The sequence below is a fragment of the Dasypus novemcinctus genome, chromosome 2 (assembly GCF_030445035.2).
Source record: "Dasypus novemcinctus isolate mDasNov1 chromosome 2, mDasNov1.1.hap2, whole genome shotgun sequence".
NCBI lineage: Eukaryota > Metazoa > Chordata > Mammalia > Cingulata > Dasypodidae > Dasypus > Dasypus novemcinctus.
In genome coordinates this window covers 191,075,437-191,093,127 of record NC_080674.1, presented here as the reverse complement: position 1 = coordinate 191,093,127, position 17,691 = coordinate 191,075,437, and the positions used below count along the sequence as shown (strand labels likewise).

General features: G+C 57.6%; 1 protein-coding gene across 1 annotated transcript in view; it reads right to left on the bottom strand.

Annotated features, from left to right (window-relative positions):
* ADAMTS2 (ADAM metallopeptidase with thrombospondin type 1 motif 2) overlaps positions 1–14,673 on the bottom strand; it is a 294,248-nt gene extending 279,575 nt beyond the window's left edge. Inside the window, exons 1-2 of the mRNA XM_058283377.2 lie at positions 14,464–14,673; positions 13,081–13,475 (exon numbers count right to left, since the gene is read on the bottom strand). Of these exons, the coding sequence (XP_058139360.1) occupies positions 13,081–13,475; positions 14,464–14,590 (522 nt within the window). The 5' untranslated portion in view covers positions 14,591–14,673. The remainder of the gene's footprint in view (positions 1–13,080; positions 13,476–14,463) is intronic.
* Positions 14,674–17,691: the final 3,018 nt, after the last annotated feature.

Sequence of the window (17,691 nt, the reverse complement as noted above, 5' to 3'; positions counted from 1 at the left end):
GGTATCCCCGTGCGTGTGCACTCAGACTTGCATGCCGTGGTCACTTAAGCAAGCCTGCTCCCGGGCACTCACACATCTGCTCACACGCGATCACACACACACAGCAGAAGGCTACGTCCAGCAGAGGCTCCCTGGAGGCAGGGAGGGGGTCAGGGATAACAAAGGCTGCCACACAGACCCAGGGGTGCCCCCGAGGGGCCCAGGCACCCTCACCCCTGTGGATCCCCAGAGGCTGGAATCCTGAGGCCCCAGGCCCCAGCTGAGGCCACCACACAGCTCCTGCAGGCTCCAGCTGAGTGGACCCACCAGGGGGCTGGCGGCCAAGGCGCAGGCTGACGCCTCGGCTCACGCCAGCTGTGGCACCCTCTTGCGGTCCTCACACAAGCTGGGCTGAGGACCCTGCCTTCCGCTCCTCTCGGCTCACGCTGAGCAAGGGCCCTCACTCGCATACCCATGCCTAAACATTAAGCACCCGGGGGAGGCGGGTACAGGACAGGTAACTCTCACCCTCTGGCAGGAAGACAGTGAAACCTACAACCCCGAAAGGAGTAGCATCGTTATACTCAGCAACCTGCGCCACGGGCACACCCAAGGCCCCGCCGGTGAGGACAGGGCAGGCACAACATGACAGAGAATGGCCAAGGAAGAGCCAGGCAAGGGCTGGAATGCAGGGAGGCGCGCAGCCGTCCGAGGCTGGCAGGAATGCTGCTTCCCAGGTCTCCTGTACTGGAAAATGGGCAGATGGTGGCAGAGACAGAGCCAAAGAAAAAGAAGCGTGTCCAAGGCTTACCACAGCACGTTGTCCACCATCAGTGCTGGCAAAGAGAAAAACAACAACAACACAGCAGCCGCTACTGGGATGCTCTTCATTTCCAGAGGAGAAAAGCTAGGAGCAGAGAGGGGCAGTAACCTGTCCAAGGTCACACAGTGGAAACACCAAGTCGGGACGCCAACAAAAGCAACCCCAAGGCCAAGCCCAAGCTGATCCATGAGGAGTGGGGGAAAGGGAGCCCTTTAATCCCCAAAGTTGGGGTGCCTCCCAAGCTCTTCAGCCTGTTCTGTAGGAGGGAAGCAGCAGAGACACACGTGCCACCAACCTGCTCACCCCCGGTGGCCCGCCCATGCCTCTGCTGCCACCTACCCTCCTTGCACACTCAGGGACCCCAAAACCTGAAGAGACCCAGGCCGGGTAAGGTGGATGAGAAAGGACAGGCAGTGGGACTGGGGAGGGGGCCATAGGCCTAAACTGAATTGCTCTCCTACCCAAACAGTTGAACTAGCTTCCCCCTCCAAGGCAGCCCCTCAGTTTCTCCACCATAGGGGTAGTGGAGCTGGCAAGGCCCCCCCCCCGTCTTCCGTGTCGGGCCCTGAAAACTCAAGTGCCAGCACACGAGACTCCAGGCTAGCAGCAGGCTGAGTATGAGGCAGCCTCGCAGTCCAGGGGACCCACTCCAGGTCCCTAAGGAATGCCCCTGAAGGGTGGCGCCCTCCCATGGAGCCCCATCCAGCTGCCTGCACTGAATATTTGCAGGAATGAACTCGACCCCCACTCCACAAAATATGAAGTGGGGCAGACAATTGGTGGACTGTTCCAGAGCCTGTCAGCCCTCTGGAATGGGGTTCACGGGCTGCTGGGTATTGGGGCACCTTGCTACCCTGGGTAAGTTTCCAGTTGCACTACGGGACCCTCCCTGAGCCTGAGGCAAGGCCCTCCCCTGGCCTTGGGGTTCAGGGACCGGTGACCAGCTGGGTCGGGTTTCAGGAAGGGCCAAGGGCAGGCTCCACTGTGCCCTCCCCCTCTCAAAAGGCTCCCCAGGAGAGAGGCCACAACAGACGGAAAGAGTCACAGTGACCTATGTAGGTCACCGGAGCCTCGGTTTCCTCATCTGTAAAATGGCAATGATGGTGCCTGGCTCACAGGAATATGGCCAGGATCCCATGGGAGGCCAGGAACAGAGAGGGTGGCAATGCAGAAGCGGCGGGGAGGCGCCAGCCGTGACCCAGGAGAAGTCAGCGGGGTCCGCGCCGGGGAACGAGGGTCAGCAGGGGTTCGGCGGTGCACGCGAGAGACTTGCGGCTACAGCGTCCCCAGCTCCACCCTTCCTGCCCAGGGATGCTTTCCTCCAGCTCTGCGCATGCGGTGAGCCATGTGACTCAGGCCTGAGCCAATCAGCACTTCAGCATTCCTGGCCGACAGCGATTGGTCAACAGAAAGACCCCATGACCTAAGCCGATCCAATCAGGGGCGGCTCAGGGCTCTCGTGGGAGCCTCCAAAATATAGGCCCTTCCTCTTTTCCACTGCGATGCCCTTGGGAGCGTGCCAGGGGGGTGGGGGCAATTGCAGGCTGCGAGGGGTCAGCCCCCGAGGCACGGGCGACAAGGGGGAAGAGGAGCTCAGAGAGCAGGATTCGGGTGACACCCCTTGATTGCTGGGACACCCCTACATTTATGCCTTTCCAATCCCACAAATCTATAGATGTCTCATTGGCCAAAGCCATCTGAGTTTCCTCTTTGTGCACCTAACACTATCCTGAGGGGACCTCTATGAGGCGGGTGTGAGTTGCTCCTCTGCCAACCCGAGCACAAACGCCCCATGACTTAACATCCATCTTGACAGTCAACAATCAGCACCGTCTCTCTCCAGTCCCAGTGAAAGAAGGAAGTAAAGGCTGGGGAACCCCTTTCCCACCCTCCTAGTAGCCCCCACCAGAAACTGGTGGTAAAGTCAGGCAGGAGGTCGTGGGTGCCACGGAAGCGGTGGGTGTAATGAAGCAAGTCGATTTCTCAGCAAACTCCCAGAACTGCTCCTGCCTCCTGAGCAGCCCCTGGAGGAGACCCAGGCCCATCCAGATATGCTGCGGCCACTGCACCCAACAGTTCCCAATCTGCCTCCAAAGCCCTCGTCATTGGCCTGCACAGTGTCGAAAGAATCAAAAACATAACCCAGGAAAATCCAGCAGCCACGAGCCCACACTCCAAGTGGCATCAAGCTGGCCCCTTGAGATGGGGCATGGGCTCACAGGGTCCCCTACTTCTCCCTGCCACTGGCCTCTTACTTGTGTATGGAGAAGGAGCTGTACCAGAAGGGTCCTTAGAGATTGTTGACTACACACACACACACACACACACACACACCACCCCACTTCACACCTAGACACAGTGAAGCCCAGGAGGGAGATAAGCCCAGCCCAAGGTCTCCTCAACCCCACTCCACCCCTTCCCTATAGGATCTTTCCTTCCTGATTTACTTTGTGTCCTGGTTTGAGCCTTTTGTGGACCCCAGAAAATCATGTTCTTAAGCTAACCTATTCCTGTGCATGTAAACCTATTGCATATGGGACCTTTTAGTTAGATTCAGTTAAGGGACCTTTCGATTAGATCACTTCTGATTATTTCAGTTTAGTTAAGGGTCTTTGATTAAATTGGACCAGGGTGAGTCCTAATCCTTTTATTGGAATCCGATATAAGTGGAGGAGAGAGAGAGAGCCACCATTTTATCCTGCCATATGAGAGAGGACTCCAGGATTGCCCACAGCTGCAGAAAGACAGAGAAACCCCGAGAGCCTAAGAGAGAGGCTGGAGGCTGGAATCAGGAGAGCAGCACACAGCTTAAGAGGTGAGATCCAGAGGAGAGGGAGACAGGTGAGCCAAATACCTTATCACCCACGGCTGAGCTCTGGGAGAAAGTGAGCCTGAAGGAGAAGGTAGAGACCAGTCAACATTTTCCCTTAACACACGGGAGGAGTCCCGGATTGCCAGCGTCAATCTTTGGTGAGGCAGCATCTCTGATGATGCCTTCATTTGGACATTTTCACAGCCTCAGAACTGTAAGCTTTTACCCTAATAAATTCCCATTATAACAGCCAACCCAAATCTGATATTTTACCTTAAGAACCTTATGCAAACTAAAATAGTGTGGGTTAGACCAGGGACTTTTTGTTTGTTCCTGTAGGTCCCTGGTGACCTTTGTGAGTCCCATTTAATAGACTGGTTTCTTAGGGTATATTATTTAGCATTGAGTTCAGCTGCATGTAACAGAAACCTAACTCCATGACTTGATTGTGTATGGGTTTGTTTTCCTCATGTAATGAGAAACCCAGAAGTAGGCAATTCAGGGATGGTGCAATTTGAGGACGTCATCAAGGACCTAGGGTTTCTTCTCTCATTCTCTTCACCATACCTAGTCCTTGGTTTTTGTCCTCATGGCCATAGTATGGCTGCTGAGCCCCAGTCATCACATCTACTTGCCAGTCAAGAAAAAGGCCAATCCAAGAGTGAGTGATAGAAGGTAAAGAACAAGCTCAGTATGCCCTTCCTTTATTTTAAACTAGGAAAGCAATTGTTTGGGGGAGGTCCCAGCCAAAAGGTTTTTTTTTAATGATAGAAATAGATTCCATGAACATGAAGGAGGGCAGGAAACGCATGCAAAACCTTGGGTGTGTACAACTGCATTCCTGTGGGGAAAGAGGCGGCACTTTCGACCACTCTTCTAGGGTGACGCCCTAGGTTGGAGCAAAGTAGATGTGGAGAAGAGGGGCAGGCACTGGGGCCCGGGTCTTCAGGGCGATCCCACATCCTCCCCGCACATGCTTCCAACCCCGGTTTCCTGTGCACATTCCTCACAGCCCCCAGTTTAGCTCAGCCCGTTCCCACGCAGGGTCATGTGGACACCGCCACAGACAGGAGAGGGAATGCACGATCACACGTGGCAACCAGATGCTAAACAAAGCTGGGTGCTGGGCATACAAGTTACCAAGAACCACGGTGCATTTAAATGTCCAGGAGGCTTCCCGGACGCCGTGGTGCTGCGGTGAGACCTACAGAGTGAGCCCGATCAAGAAGAAGGGGGCGACGGCTGGCTGAGCCCTGACTCTCAGCAGAGCTGCAGACAACACCTACCTTCAGTGCATCGGACTCGTCCAGGACAACCAGGGAAATGATGGTGGACAACTCCCATCCCAAAAAACGGAGAGTATTTACAACTGGAAGCAAAACCGTTCCTTGCATCCGCCCCCTCAGCTCTGAGCCCCCTCTCCAGCTGAAGCAGAGCAGGCATCACCGTCCCCAAATCCTCAAGATTGAGGACTGCACAGACGTAAGGGGGGAATGCAACCATGGACCAAAGGAGGCATTATTGTTGTAGTAGTGGAAGAGCTTGTAACATTGGTATAAAGACAGTGGTTCTCAGGTTCTGAGGGGAGGGGGAAGGGACAGCAGATGAAACGTAGGGCAGTTTTAGGGCACTGGAACTGTGCTGCAAGATTTTGCAATGACGGATACAGGCCTTTATACATTTTGTCAAAACCTGTAAAATTGAGCAGTGCAAAGTGTAAACCATATGTAAACCACAGAGCTTGGTTAATAGCGATGCTTCAATATTTGGTCATTAATTGTAAAAGTGTACCACAGTAACGTAAGATGTTATTAATAGGGAAAATGTGGGAGGAGATGGGGTATATTGGAATCCCCTATTCTTTCCATGTAATTTTTCTGTAATCTAAAACTTCTTTAAAAATAAAGTTATTAAAAAATCCTTAAAAATAATAATAAATAAAACGAATCTTTAAAAATAAATAAATAAAGTTATTATATGGGAAAAAAAAAGAGGGAGTGGGGGAGAGTGGGCTAAGGAAAGACCTGTGCAAAGGCCCTGCTTGGGGTATCTGGGGTTTGAAAAAGTCCAGTGTGGCCGGAGTTCAGGCAGGAAGGGGACATCGTGACAAATGAGGCTGGAGGCTGGCGGGGCCCAGAGCACGGGGGAGTCAGTGGGCTTGAAAGGTCTTGAGCCAAAAAAGTGACATGATTTGACTTGTGATTTATAAAACTCATGCGGGCTGCTGAATGGGGAATGGGTTGTTGGAGGGAAACCAATGGGGAGAAGTTGAGGGATGCAGGAGCAGAACATGGTGGCTTGGAGCCAGGAGCTGGTGTAGAGACGGGATGAACTTCAGAGATGACTAGGAGGTAGACTGGTCAGGGTGACGGGTGACTGATGTGGGGGCTGCGGAGAGGGAAGGCAGGGGCGGCCCTGGGATTCTGGGCCAGTAGAGGGTGGAGCCTGGAGGGAGTTGAGATGCCAACACTGCACATGGTCCATGTAAGGAGCATGAGAATCATCCAGCAAAGGAGTCCTGGAAGCAGCTGGGCAGGCAACTACGAAGCTCAGGATGAGCTCTGGGCTGGACATGGGGAGCCTCGAATCCGGTGCAGTTGTCTGCATCTGCCCAGCACACTCGTCCTTTCCCGTGCTCACGTGATAACACCCCTCTCTACTTCAGGAGCTTCAGGGGTTTGGCCTTCACCCTCAACCTCAGAGGCAGGCGGGAGACTCAGGCTAGACACCTCCTCACTGCAACTGGTTTCAAGATGACCCAAGCAGGGCCAAACAGAGCCTTCCCCAGGAGTCCTGTGGGAAGCATCTAGAAAGGAGCACCTGCCATTTCAGGGGGAGGATTGCCCCCTTGGAGGACAAGGTAAGCTAGAGCCTCAGGTGGCTCCATCCAGGGAAGGCCATCCTGAGATGAACGCAGAGCGCATGTTCTGACACCAGCGTTGAGCGCCTGGATCCAGCTGTGCCTGAAGCTGGGCTCCTCAGGACTCCCCAGATGAGTGAGCCCATAATGGCCCTTGTTTTGGTTCATCCAGTGTAAGCTGGTTTTCCCTCACATAAACTGAGCGAGTCTTAAACAGCCAGGAGGGTAATGAGCCGTGGAGCAGGCTGAGACCACACTGGGTGGCAGGGCAGACTGCCAAGAGCAGGGGAAGGGCAGGGTGCTCCACTCTGACCTGTGGAGCCCAGGGGACCTGGGGAGCCCAGAATTTCCCACAACCCCCCCACATAGTATTCCTCACAGCTGGCCTAAGACCCCCTGGAGCCTTCTTGCTGCCCTTTAGGCAGTGCCAAGGCTGGGCGGGCATAAGGAAGGCCCCTCGGGGCAGCTTCAAGTCCCAGGCACCCCCTCCCCAGCCCCCCAGCCCCAGAGCCCGCCCACACCTGCCTGCCCTGCGCAAGCACCTGAGCCCGCTGGAGTCCGGTGTACGGGCCTAGAAAGCGGCAATCTTGTTAGGAAAAGTGAAACTCCCTCTGTCCCTTCGGCCAGCGATGGACTTCTCTCTGTCTTCTCCATGTAGCCTGTACCTGACTCCTAATGCCCAGTACGGTCAACCAGATTCCAGCAAAAAGACACACTCTTAGTCTTTCATGTGTGGCCCTGTGGGCGGGAGCCCACTTGTAAAGAATTCTTCGGAGATGCATTAGTTACGGTGTGGACCAGTTTGGGAAGAGGATCTTCTAATAGCCTATTGAGGTGTGGCCAAACCGCATCACGGTGAGCCTCATCGGACGACCGGAGGCCCCAGGAAGAAGCTGGAAATCAGCAGAAACCAGAAGAGCAGCAGAGAGAGATGGCCGTGTGACGGAGGCAGAAGCGGGAGCCAAGGAGGCCCAAGGACGGTGGCAAGCCAGCGCAGGACACGACAGGCCTCAGGGAGAAAGCACGGCCTGGCGGGTGCCTTGCTTTTGAGCCTCTGGCTTCCAACACCGTGAGGCAACGGATGCTTGTTGCTTTAGCCCACCCGTGGGGCGGTATTCGTCATAGCAGCCATGGCAAACGGAGACACCCAGCAGGACTGGAGAGGGCGGGAGCCTGGCCAAGATGGCGGCCTGGCCGGGGAATGCCAGTCCCCAGGGAGCAGCCCTGGCTCCCTTCTCACTGTGAGACCCTGAGCAGGTCAGGGGGCCCCTCGGAGCGGGGGCTCGGCCTCACAGCGGGGGCTCGGCCTCACAGGGGTCATGGGAGCTCATCAGGAGCCGCTCGGAAAGGACGCACACTTCCTCCCTCAGGCCCCGGGATCCAACCTGGCCTCGGGGATCGGATCCTCCCCGACTCCCCTGCCTGCAGACTCAACGCCAGGCGGGAGAATTCTCCAGGGCCACCCAGAGTGGGGAAGCACGGGTGGGTGGGGGTACAGACGTTCCACTGGAGTCCAAACAGTAAGCGGCTGCAGTGGCAGCCCCCCGGCCCTCACCCACCCATGAGGAGCTGCCACCGAGGAGCCAGCCCCAGGGGGTCAGTGGGCCATCAGCCACCAGGGTAACACGCCTGACCAAAAAAGTCTACAGGAGTCAAAGCAGGAATGGTAGGAAATGTGTGTGTGTGTTTTTGTTTTTTTAATGCAGTTGTTTGTATTTATTCTTTTTATCAGCATGCAAGAACGGCAGCTGCATACAGGAAATAGGGAAGGGTCTTGGAATCAGAAAGACGTGTCCAAATTATGGCTGCAGTGTTCGAGGCAGGCTCCTTCGGGTTTTGGAGGCTCCGTGTGCTCATCCGTAGAAGGAGGGTGACGGAAGGATATACACCACAGCGTGCTGTGAGACTCACACAAGACAATAAGGCGTAAGGTTCTCAGCAGCCGGCGTGCACCAGGGCGGGGTTGTGGTAAATTGCAGTTACTGTTACTTTATTTCTTATGCCAACAGGCTTCTCATTGGGTTTTAACGAGCATGTGAGAATGATGTGAAATTAGCACAGCTATCATGGGTCCCAGGAGGTCCTAGAAGGCTCATGACATACAAGAGTACTTGGCTAAGCATTTTTTTTTCTGATGCACTGCGAAAAAGCAAACTTTAACCCCTCCCTGGGAATATTATGAAAAATGCCCATCTAGTGCCTTGTAAGGGAACCAGAAACTACACCCACCAGCCTCTCGGGAAGTAAGGTGCATGGCACGGCTTACAAACCTTGTCTTCGTGTGTCATCTCCTGGTGTGCACCTCTCCCTGACTGCAATAGAATTTGCTCCTTGGCTGTGCTGGGGTCTGATTTCAGTCGCTTTGGGGAGCCATGCACCCACACTCTCAGTTTATAGGGTTCTGCAAACCTCAGGCCCTGACTTCTGTAGCTGACTCCAGCTCTGAGTGATCTGCAGCAGTTACCAGCAAAAGACATCAGCCTGGCACCACCTGGGGGTCCCGTCCCCCTGATTCACCATAGAGGGAATCAGTCTGCGAAAGAAACCGACAGAAAGGAGGAGGCAAGAGACAGGCAGTGTCCTGATGACCTGGCGGGGCGTCTGGGTCCAGCCTCCCCTGCAGACTTCCCCACCATGTGAGGTAAGAAGTTCCCCATCCCGTTTCAAAGGACTTGACTTGAGTTTTCTGTCCCTTGCTACCAAAAGCAGCCAAACCAATGCACAGATATCAGAATCCCACTGTGCTACGTGGACTGGGAGATGGCTGTCCATAGTAAAGCAAGTTCCAGCAGCCTTCCTTTAGAGCAGAGAAACAAACTCAGCCAGGCCAGGCAATCGCAGGGCTAGTATTTCCAGGGGTGGGAAAATAGGCCTGAAAGGGCCCGTGGCTCTTGGGAGAGGCATGTCCCATCTGTGACAGTTTGAAGTTTTCTATGAATCCCAAAAAGGAAGATTATGTTCTTGAACTCATCCGTTTCTGAGGCTGTGTGGACATTCTGACTGACGGGACCGTGCCAGTGAGGTGTGACTCGGGTTGGGGCTCCACCCTCTTGCTGGAGCTTTATATAAACAGAGACACAGAGAGAGACCCTGAGATAGGAAGCCACCATCTCTGACCCTACCATGAGAGAGAGGACTCAAAGATGGCTAGCAGTCAAAGCCGAAGCACGAAGCCCCCACGGGGCCGCGCCCATAGAGCTGCTCAAGGCTGAGCAGAGGAGCCACATGCCTGATCGCCCACAGCGGAACTCGGGAAGAAAGTGGAGAAGCTGAGACTGAGAGAAGAGGCCCGGAAAGAGACAAACCCTGTGCCTGGCTGCCCACAGCTGAGCTGCAGGAGACGGTAGATTCTGGAGGGAAGGCAGGGACTTCAGCAGAGATCAGCTGTCACCTTCGCCACGTGGCAAAACCCCAGGATCGCCAGTAGCTGACTTTGGTGAGAAAGCGTCCCTGATGGGGCCTTGATGTGGACATTTCACGGCCTCAGAACTGTGAGCTTGTACCCCAAACAAATCCCATCTATAAAAACCAACCCATTTCCGTTACTTTGTGTTGGCAGCCTTTGGCCAACTAAGACACCACCTAAGCATCCAGACTTAAGATGCAAGCCCGCAGCACCTGCTGGGACCTCGCACTCGGACCTCTGCTCCACGGCCTCTCCGCACATCTTCCCGGCAGGCTAGTTCCACAAATTTTGCAAAGAAAGGGTTTCCGTGGTCCCGTCTGTGTGGGAGTGCTGGGTTACACCACATCTGAGAGGTTTCCTTAAAACCAAACTTCCCAGCGCCCATACGCCCTGATGGATGCCTTGGATCTCCCAAAATGAACACGAAATGCAGTGTTTCCCAAACTGGAGTCCACGGAACCCCATTTGCTCAGAGCCACGCGTGCTGCGATCTTGCAGAGCGCTCTCGGAGCGATGGAGCTACAGAAACCTGGCTTCCTTAAGTGTGCTCCACAGACCAGGAACATCAGCCTAACCCAGGAGTTTACTGGAGAGTCAGAACCTCGGGGCCACCCCAGCCCAGCGGAAATGGAACCTGCATTTGAACAAGATCCCTGGGGATTTGCAGGCACACCCTGCTTCGCTATATTCAGGTACAGTGGATCCCCCTGTGTATAACTGTCATCCTCCCTGTCTGGCCCGGCTGGGCCAGTTCATACGGGTACCTCTGGACGTGCCGTTCGCTTGTCCCCGTGGCCAACCTGTGCCTTTTCCAGATGGCAACTCATCTTTCGAGACCCCATTCAAATAGCACCCCCCCCCCCGGGGATGGGAAAAAATATGCCACATGTACACTACGGACCATAATTAGTGGTAATAGCCTGATGATAGGATCTCATAATCTGTACCAAATGTTCCACCACGGTGTGGCGTGTTGGTGAAGGGGTGTTGTATGGGAATTCTGCACACGTGCCTGACGGTTTTGTACGTTCACAACTTCCGTAATAAAAACATGTTTTTAAAAAATAGGGAAACGGACTTTGGCCCAGTGGTTAGGGCGTCCGTCTACCATATGGGAGGTCCACGGTTCAAACCCCGGGCCTCCTTGACCCGTGTGGAGCTGGCCCATGTGCAGCGCTGATGCGTGCAAGGAGTGCCCTGCCACGCAAGGGTGTCCCCCACGCGGGGGAGCCCCACGCGCAAGGAGTGCGCCCGTGAGGAAAGCCGCCCAGCGTGAAAAGAAAGAGCAGCCTGCCCAGGAATGGCGCTGCCCACACTTCCCGTGCCGCTGACGACAACAGAAGCGGACAAAGAAACAAGACGCAGCAAATAGACACCAAGAACAGACAACCAGGGGAGGGGGGGGGAATTAAATAAATAAATAAATCTTTTTTTAAAAAAAATAAAAAATAAAAAACAGCCCGCCCCGCCGCCAGGACCCCCAAATCCCCAGCCAGAGCGCCCTTCAGCATGCTTGCCACCAGAGGACGTAAGCGCCGGGGTGGTACCGGGCCCGCCACATCTCTGACCAATACGGAGCACACGCATGCATTAGGAGGTGCTGGCTGAATGAATGAATCACCAGAGGAACAGATGAATGAATGATACAGGGCCAATACTGAAAGGCGCTCCATCTGGAAGGAGTCTGCACACCGACAGACTGCATCGTGTAAAACCCACCCCCTACCCCACCCCTAAGTCCCACCCCCGATTCCTTCCCATTTAGGAAATTCATGCCAGGGTGAAAACGTGGCCCATTCAGGAGGCCCAGGATGTCCTCAGAGTCCGCCCGGAGTCTAAAGGTTTGCACTAATTTCACCCGACTCCTCCAAGGACTTTTCTAGTTCTTTATACCATGCCCAGCTTCTAACTCCATCCAGCCCAAAGCAGTGATTTTCCTGAGCAACAAGTGAAGTCTCCTGTGTCTCCATAAAAAGACCGCCTGCGGTGGTTCGGCTCGAATGTAATTGCTGGCTCTGCAGACGGCCGGACGCGCCCTCTCGGTGGCCGGGGGACGGGCGTGCTCGGGGGCCAGGCTGACAGCGGCCACTCACTGGAGGCAGGAGCATCCTGACCAGCAATTAAGGCTGAACCCACGGTGGGCGGTTTCAGATGTCTGACCAGCAGAGCTGGCCTGACCACCGCACGCCCAAACCAAAATAGAAAGCTGCAGTGGCTTCTGCCGCGTGCCAGGCCACCGAACCGCCGGAGAGAACACCGCCAATGTCAGCCTGCTCCCTGCGCATCGATCCAGCCTTCCTCCGAGGCCCCCTCGTGCGGAGCCACAGGCCCTCCGGGGGGTCCCCGGAAGCAGGAGAATTTCCCAGGCTCCAGCCACAGCGGGCGGCCCGGGCAGTCCCCAGAGGGGACCCTCCCCCCAACTTCTCTCCCATCCTCCAGCGCCTGACCCCACCCCCACCCCCACCCACAAAAAGCCGAGTAGCCTGTGGGCACCACAACCTGTATTTTCCAAATGCTCCCCTTGGCTCGAAACCCAGAAAACCTACTTTTCAAATGATAAGTTGGAGTTCGCCAGGAAACCACAACATTAAAAAAATAAAAATAAAAAAAATCAGTGGCTCCCAGTCAGCCAGGGGGCAGAGGGCTAAAGGCATTTCAGCTCCCAGGGCTGGCACCATCCGCACACAGAAAACTGTCTGCCAGCACCCACACCCACCACACACCTGTCACACCTGCACAGGGACACCCACTTAACCGTATGCGCAGAGACCCACAGATGCACATGTGCACAGAGACACGCTGGCACATTTGCCTATTCACCCAGGTGTGCACGCACCCGCTGACACCCTGGAAATACATGTGCTGATACACACTCACGGCCATGCCACACCTACACCAGTTCACTCTTAGATACGACACGTGTGCAGGGAGGGAGCCACACAGACACTCTGCTACTTTAGGAGAGCTTCTAGAGTCTGGCCTTCTCCCTACATAAACTGCATCCTTCTCAAGCCAATCAAAACAGGCTGGTCTTCCAGCCAGCCCGGTTAGATGAGCCCATGCCTTACGAAGGAACGGAAGGCAGGAGTGCCAGGGCCTCCTGCAAGCCTTGCCTTCCGCGGGGCTCCCCGGTAACTGGCTTCCCAAGCCCAAGCTAGGTCAACCCGGGGGAAAGAAAGAGAGAGAGGAGCGGGGCTCACCAGGCCGTCGCAATTGCTGAGCGCCACCGAGGAAGCTTCGGGCAGGCCGGCCACGTCCCCGACGAAGAGGCAGCTCCCCAGCAGGGGCTCCACGCGCGCGGCGCCCGCGTCGCCCTGCCACTCCAGCGTGGCCCCGGGCGCCACGAGGCGGGCGTTGGGCCGCAGCCGCAGGTGCAGGTCTCTGCCGAGGACCGTGACGTTGTAGAAGAGGCGGCCGCCGGGGTCCTCCTCGCCGCCTCCCGGGACGCCCGCGTCCTGGAGCGGGGCGGCCCTGCGGGCTCGTACCCCTGCCCTGGCGGTCGCCGCCGACACCACGTGGGACACCCAGCGGCCCTGGGCGTCAGTGCGCACCGGCACCGCCAGGATGCGCTCCGCTCCGGGGCCCGGGGGCCCGCCTGCCAAGGGAAGCGGCATTAGACCGGTGGCGACAGCCCCGCGGGGCGCCCTGCATCCCGCCCCCCAGCGCCCCCGCCACGGGAGGAGGCATTCCGCCAGGTAGTCCCCGGGAGGTAGCCTGCGCCTCCCCGGCTTTTTTGCAGCCGGGAAGGGGCGTTAACAGGGCCACCAAGCCGGATTCCCGCCGCCCCCGGGCCGTAACCCGCCGGGACCCTGCCAGCCGCTCCGGGTTGGCGCTCCGCGGACATCTCGCAGTTCCCCAGGGGGCGGCGACTTCAAAGTGCCCCCTCCGGCCCCCCATCCTACCGTCCTTGGCAGGACGTGGGGCGGCTCGGGAGCATTCTCGGTTGCCCCCTACCCGTGAGCCCAGACCCCCTCGGCGGGGCCGTGCCACCCGAGTGCTCTCACCGCTCGCCTCCCGGGTGGCGAGAACTCGGCGACCCCGAGCACCGGCGGCCTGTCCTCTGTCCAGCTCCCGGCCAGCCCGCTGTCGACCCCCCATCTCCCGGGGCACCCGAGGACGGGAAGAGTGAAGCACGGTCCTCCCCCGATCTCCGTGGATCCCCTCCGGGTCGCCCCAACCCATGCACAGGGCCCGAGGCGGCGCGCTCAGCCCCGGGGCTCCTCCCGAGCGTCCCCGGACGCGAGCCCGGGCGCCGCCGCGCCCTGGCTCCCCCGGACCCGCTGGGGCTGGCGCTGCGCTCTCCGGCGCGGGGCTCCCCCGGCCCGCGGGCTCCCCACTCCGAGTCCCGGGGGCCACGAGCGCTCCGCGGCTGCCCGCCCCCGGCCCGAGGCGCCCGGGAGCGCCGCGGGGCGCCCCCTGCGCGGCCAACGCGGCCCCGAAGTTGGCCAACTTGGCCCCGGGCGGGGCGCGCGGAGTTTGCCCAAGTCGTGCCGGACGGTGCCCGGGGAGGGGGCGGCGGGGCGGGCGGGCCGGGCCCGGGCCGAGGGGAGGGGGGCCGGGCGTGGGGCCCCGGCCGCGCCTACCTGGGGGGTCGGCGGCCGCGGCGAGCCGGGCGGCGGCGGGCGGCGGCGGCGGCGGCAGCAGCAGCAGGAGCAGCAGCAGCCGCGCGGGGCAGAGCAGGCGGCGAGCGGCGCCCGCCGGCGGATCCATGGCAGCCCGACCGCAGCCGCGGCCCCGCACTCGCAGCCGGCGCGAAAGTTCCCCGCGCGCCGCCCAGCCCACATCTGGGGGCAGCTGGAGCCGCCCGCAGCTGCAGCACCGCAGGGCGCGGGGCGGAGGAGGCGCGGCGCCGAGGGGCGGGCGGAGGAGCGCGGCGGGGGAGGCGGGGAGAGCGCGGAGCGAGCGGGCGCGGGCGGCGGCGGCGAGGGGGGAGGCGAGCGGGCGGAGGGCGGGGACGGCGGGCGCCTCAGCCTGCGGTGACCCGGCGCTTCTTGGCGCGGCCGCCGCCGCGGTTCCCGGCTCGCAGCGAGGCAGAGACACCCCCAGGCGGCGGCAGAGCGGCGCGGCGGGCCCGGCTCCCGGAGCCCCGCCGCCGGCCACCTCGGCGCGCCCGCGGCCTCGCAGGAAGGGCTGGAGCATCCCCACCCCGAGAGTCCCCGGGGCGCCCGGGTCCCGCTCGCCCGCCTGCCGCGGGCCTCCAGGGACCCCAACCCATTCTCTCCCCCCCCCCCCTCCCCGCCGGGGCAGGACGGGGAGCTAGGAGGTCCCGGCTGCTGGGTCTCCGGGGAAGGCGCCGAGAGTGTTCTCTGAGCTTGGCCCGGTGCATGCCCCGGAGGCGGGAAGGTGCACGCCAGGGGCTACCCCACGCGGCAACTTTTGTCCTTCCAAAAGCGGGCACACCCCCGTCTCCCAACTCCTCTCCGCCGGGAGCCCCTGTTCCCCTCCATTGCAGCCCCTGAGCGTAGGCTCCTCCTGCCAGACCTCGAGCCTCCCTCCTGAAGCGCGTTCAGGTGGCTGCCCTCCCCTGTCGTGAGTCCCCCTCCCCCGTGGGCATTCAGACCCCCACCCTAAAAAAGGAACCTCTCCGCTGTCTGCCCACTTTTCCCAATTCTGCAGCCCAAGCCGGCCAGGCTCCATCCTGGGGCAGGTTTGCCTCCAGTCCAGGCCCAGCTGGAATTCGTCCTCCTTTCACTGTCTGAAGTCACTGTCCCCGGAGGCAGATGGCCTCTAGCCCGGGGACCCTCCCTCCCCAGGTCCTGCCCTGGTCGCTCCTTCCCAGGCATGTGTCTGTGAGAACGCCCAGTTTCTGCCTCACTTCCCAGCGGGCGGGAACCCATCCCTTTTTATCCCCGCTCCGCCTGTCCCCTGGCCTGAGCACGCGGGGCTACGGCCTTGTTCTGGTTCCGAGGACCGGAGAGGACTAACGCCCTCTCCCTGCCCACTAGGAAGGCCCAGTCTTGTGGGAAAGCACATGACCTGCACAACTTGCACAAGCTGTGGTTGGTAGCCTCAGTTCTGTCTCTGCTAGGACCTAGACGAGAGATCACTGAGGGTGCCCAAGGCAGATCCGTTCCCCAGGCAGGTTCGTTTGGCTTTCCAAGGGTTTTCCTAAAAACCAAATGGGTTGTCAACAAACTTAAACTGGACGGGATTTCACAGAGAATATTGATTTTCAACTTTTCCTGCTTTTCAGTCACAACTGCCCTGCACGATGCAGAGCATCTGTTTTTCGTGGCCTCTGATGACCCAGTTGACTGCAGAGAAAGGTGGACGGTGATCAGTATGAAGGGAGGGGCCAGGCATCCAGGAGGGCTTCCCGTAAGAAGTGGCATCTGAGCTGAATCCAGAAGTCTGAGAGAATCAGGCAGCGGAGAGTTGGGTCCAGTTAGGTTGGTGGCAATCCTGGGATTTATGAGTCCCTTCCACTCATTTCTCATGCGGTTTGTGCTTTCATTCTCCTCCAAAGATGAGTGAAACCCAACCAAGAGCTTCACCTGCTTCAAGGGTCACAGTCTGCCACCCAAACCTCACTCACTTCCCTGCCATGTTTACAGTCATGATCATATATATCCTCTTACTACCACTGCCATTGTTGTTTTCCACAGTACTTAATAACTTAACTTAAATTTGCTACAGACGCTTTAAATCACCAGCATCAATGGAAAAGCCAACATCCCTCACCATCGATCAAAGATAACTGTCAAAAAATAAATAAAATGAAAACCAAAACATTATCAAATTCCAGATGCGCCTGCCTGCAAAAGACGCTGAGGCAGAAGCTGATTAGCAAGTGTTACAAAAGTGTTAAGACAGACTAGCACACGCAGAGACCTTGCTTTTGACTTAATCAGAAGGATGAAAGGAGACCTGGAAAGGAATAATAACTTTCTCACTTTGTGAGTCAATATATTCTGCCATGCCGGGTTAGCAAAATGTCTTACTTCGAGATAGCTTCTCTAAGATAAGGGGGTTTGTCTCCCTGACATGCCTGAGTAACTTCCGGCAGCTGCTCCTTCTCGCATGCCCCTCAGCCTCCGGAGGCCCTATCCCTGACTTCGGGATGCCACACCTCCCAGACAGAGCGTCCAGCAAGGATGAATGGGAAGCAGATGATCCCCACAAGGCACCCCTACAACGATACCCTACAAGGCTAAATGGATGACTCAGACACACACATCAAAAGTTAGGTAAACCCTTCATGGGGCAGGGGGATGGGGGAGAGATTATCAATGGATCCCAGCTTCTGGCCCTGATCTCCAGTCTCAGAAATAGGTCTCTTCTTGAAAATTACTTTCTAACCCACTGGTACTGGCCTCTCCCCCTGATCCCTCCTCTCCTTCTCCTGATGAAATGTGGGACCCAGAAATTCCCAGTGATTCTTTGTTCAAGTCCTACTTATTCATTCTATATCTTCAAGGCACAAACGAAGGACCAGGGGGCCAATTCGGCTTGGATGCTTACTCTTTGCTTTAGTGTGTGTCATGTGTGTTTGTGTTTCGCAGAACCTGAATGTCTTTAGGTCTGGCTTCCATTCTCTGGCTTGACACAGTCCCCACCCCTCCCTATTGTCCTACACCCACCTGTTCCTCATGAGTCTTACCAGCCTGGTCCCTGAAGGTGCTGGGGTAGCCCTGTGTTAATGGTGAGGAGAGGAAGGACAATTCCCCATCAGCTCTGGCTCTCCAAAACTACTCTCTCTTCCCCCACTTCCCTTGAAATCTTTCCCCAGGATATGAGGTGCAGAAAGAGATGGGGTCCTTTCCTTGTGGTCTTGGGTGTCTCAAATCACCACGTATGCCTTAGAGAAGGAG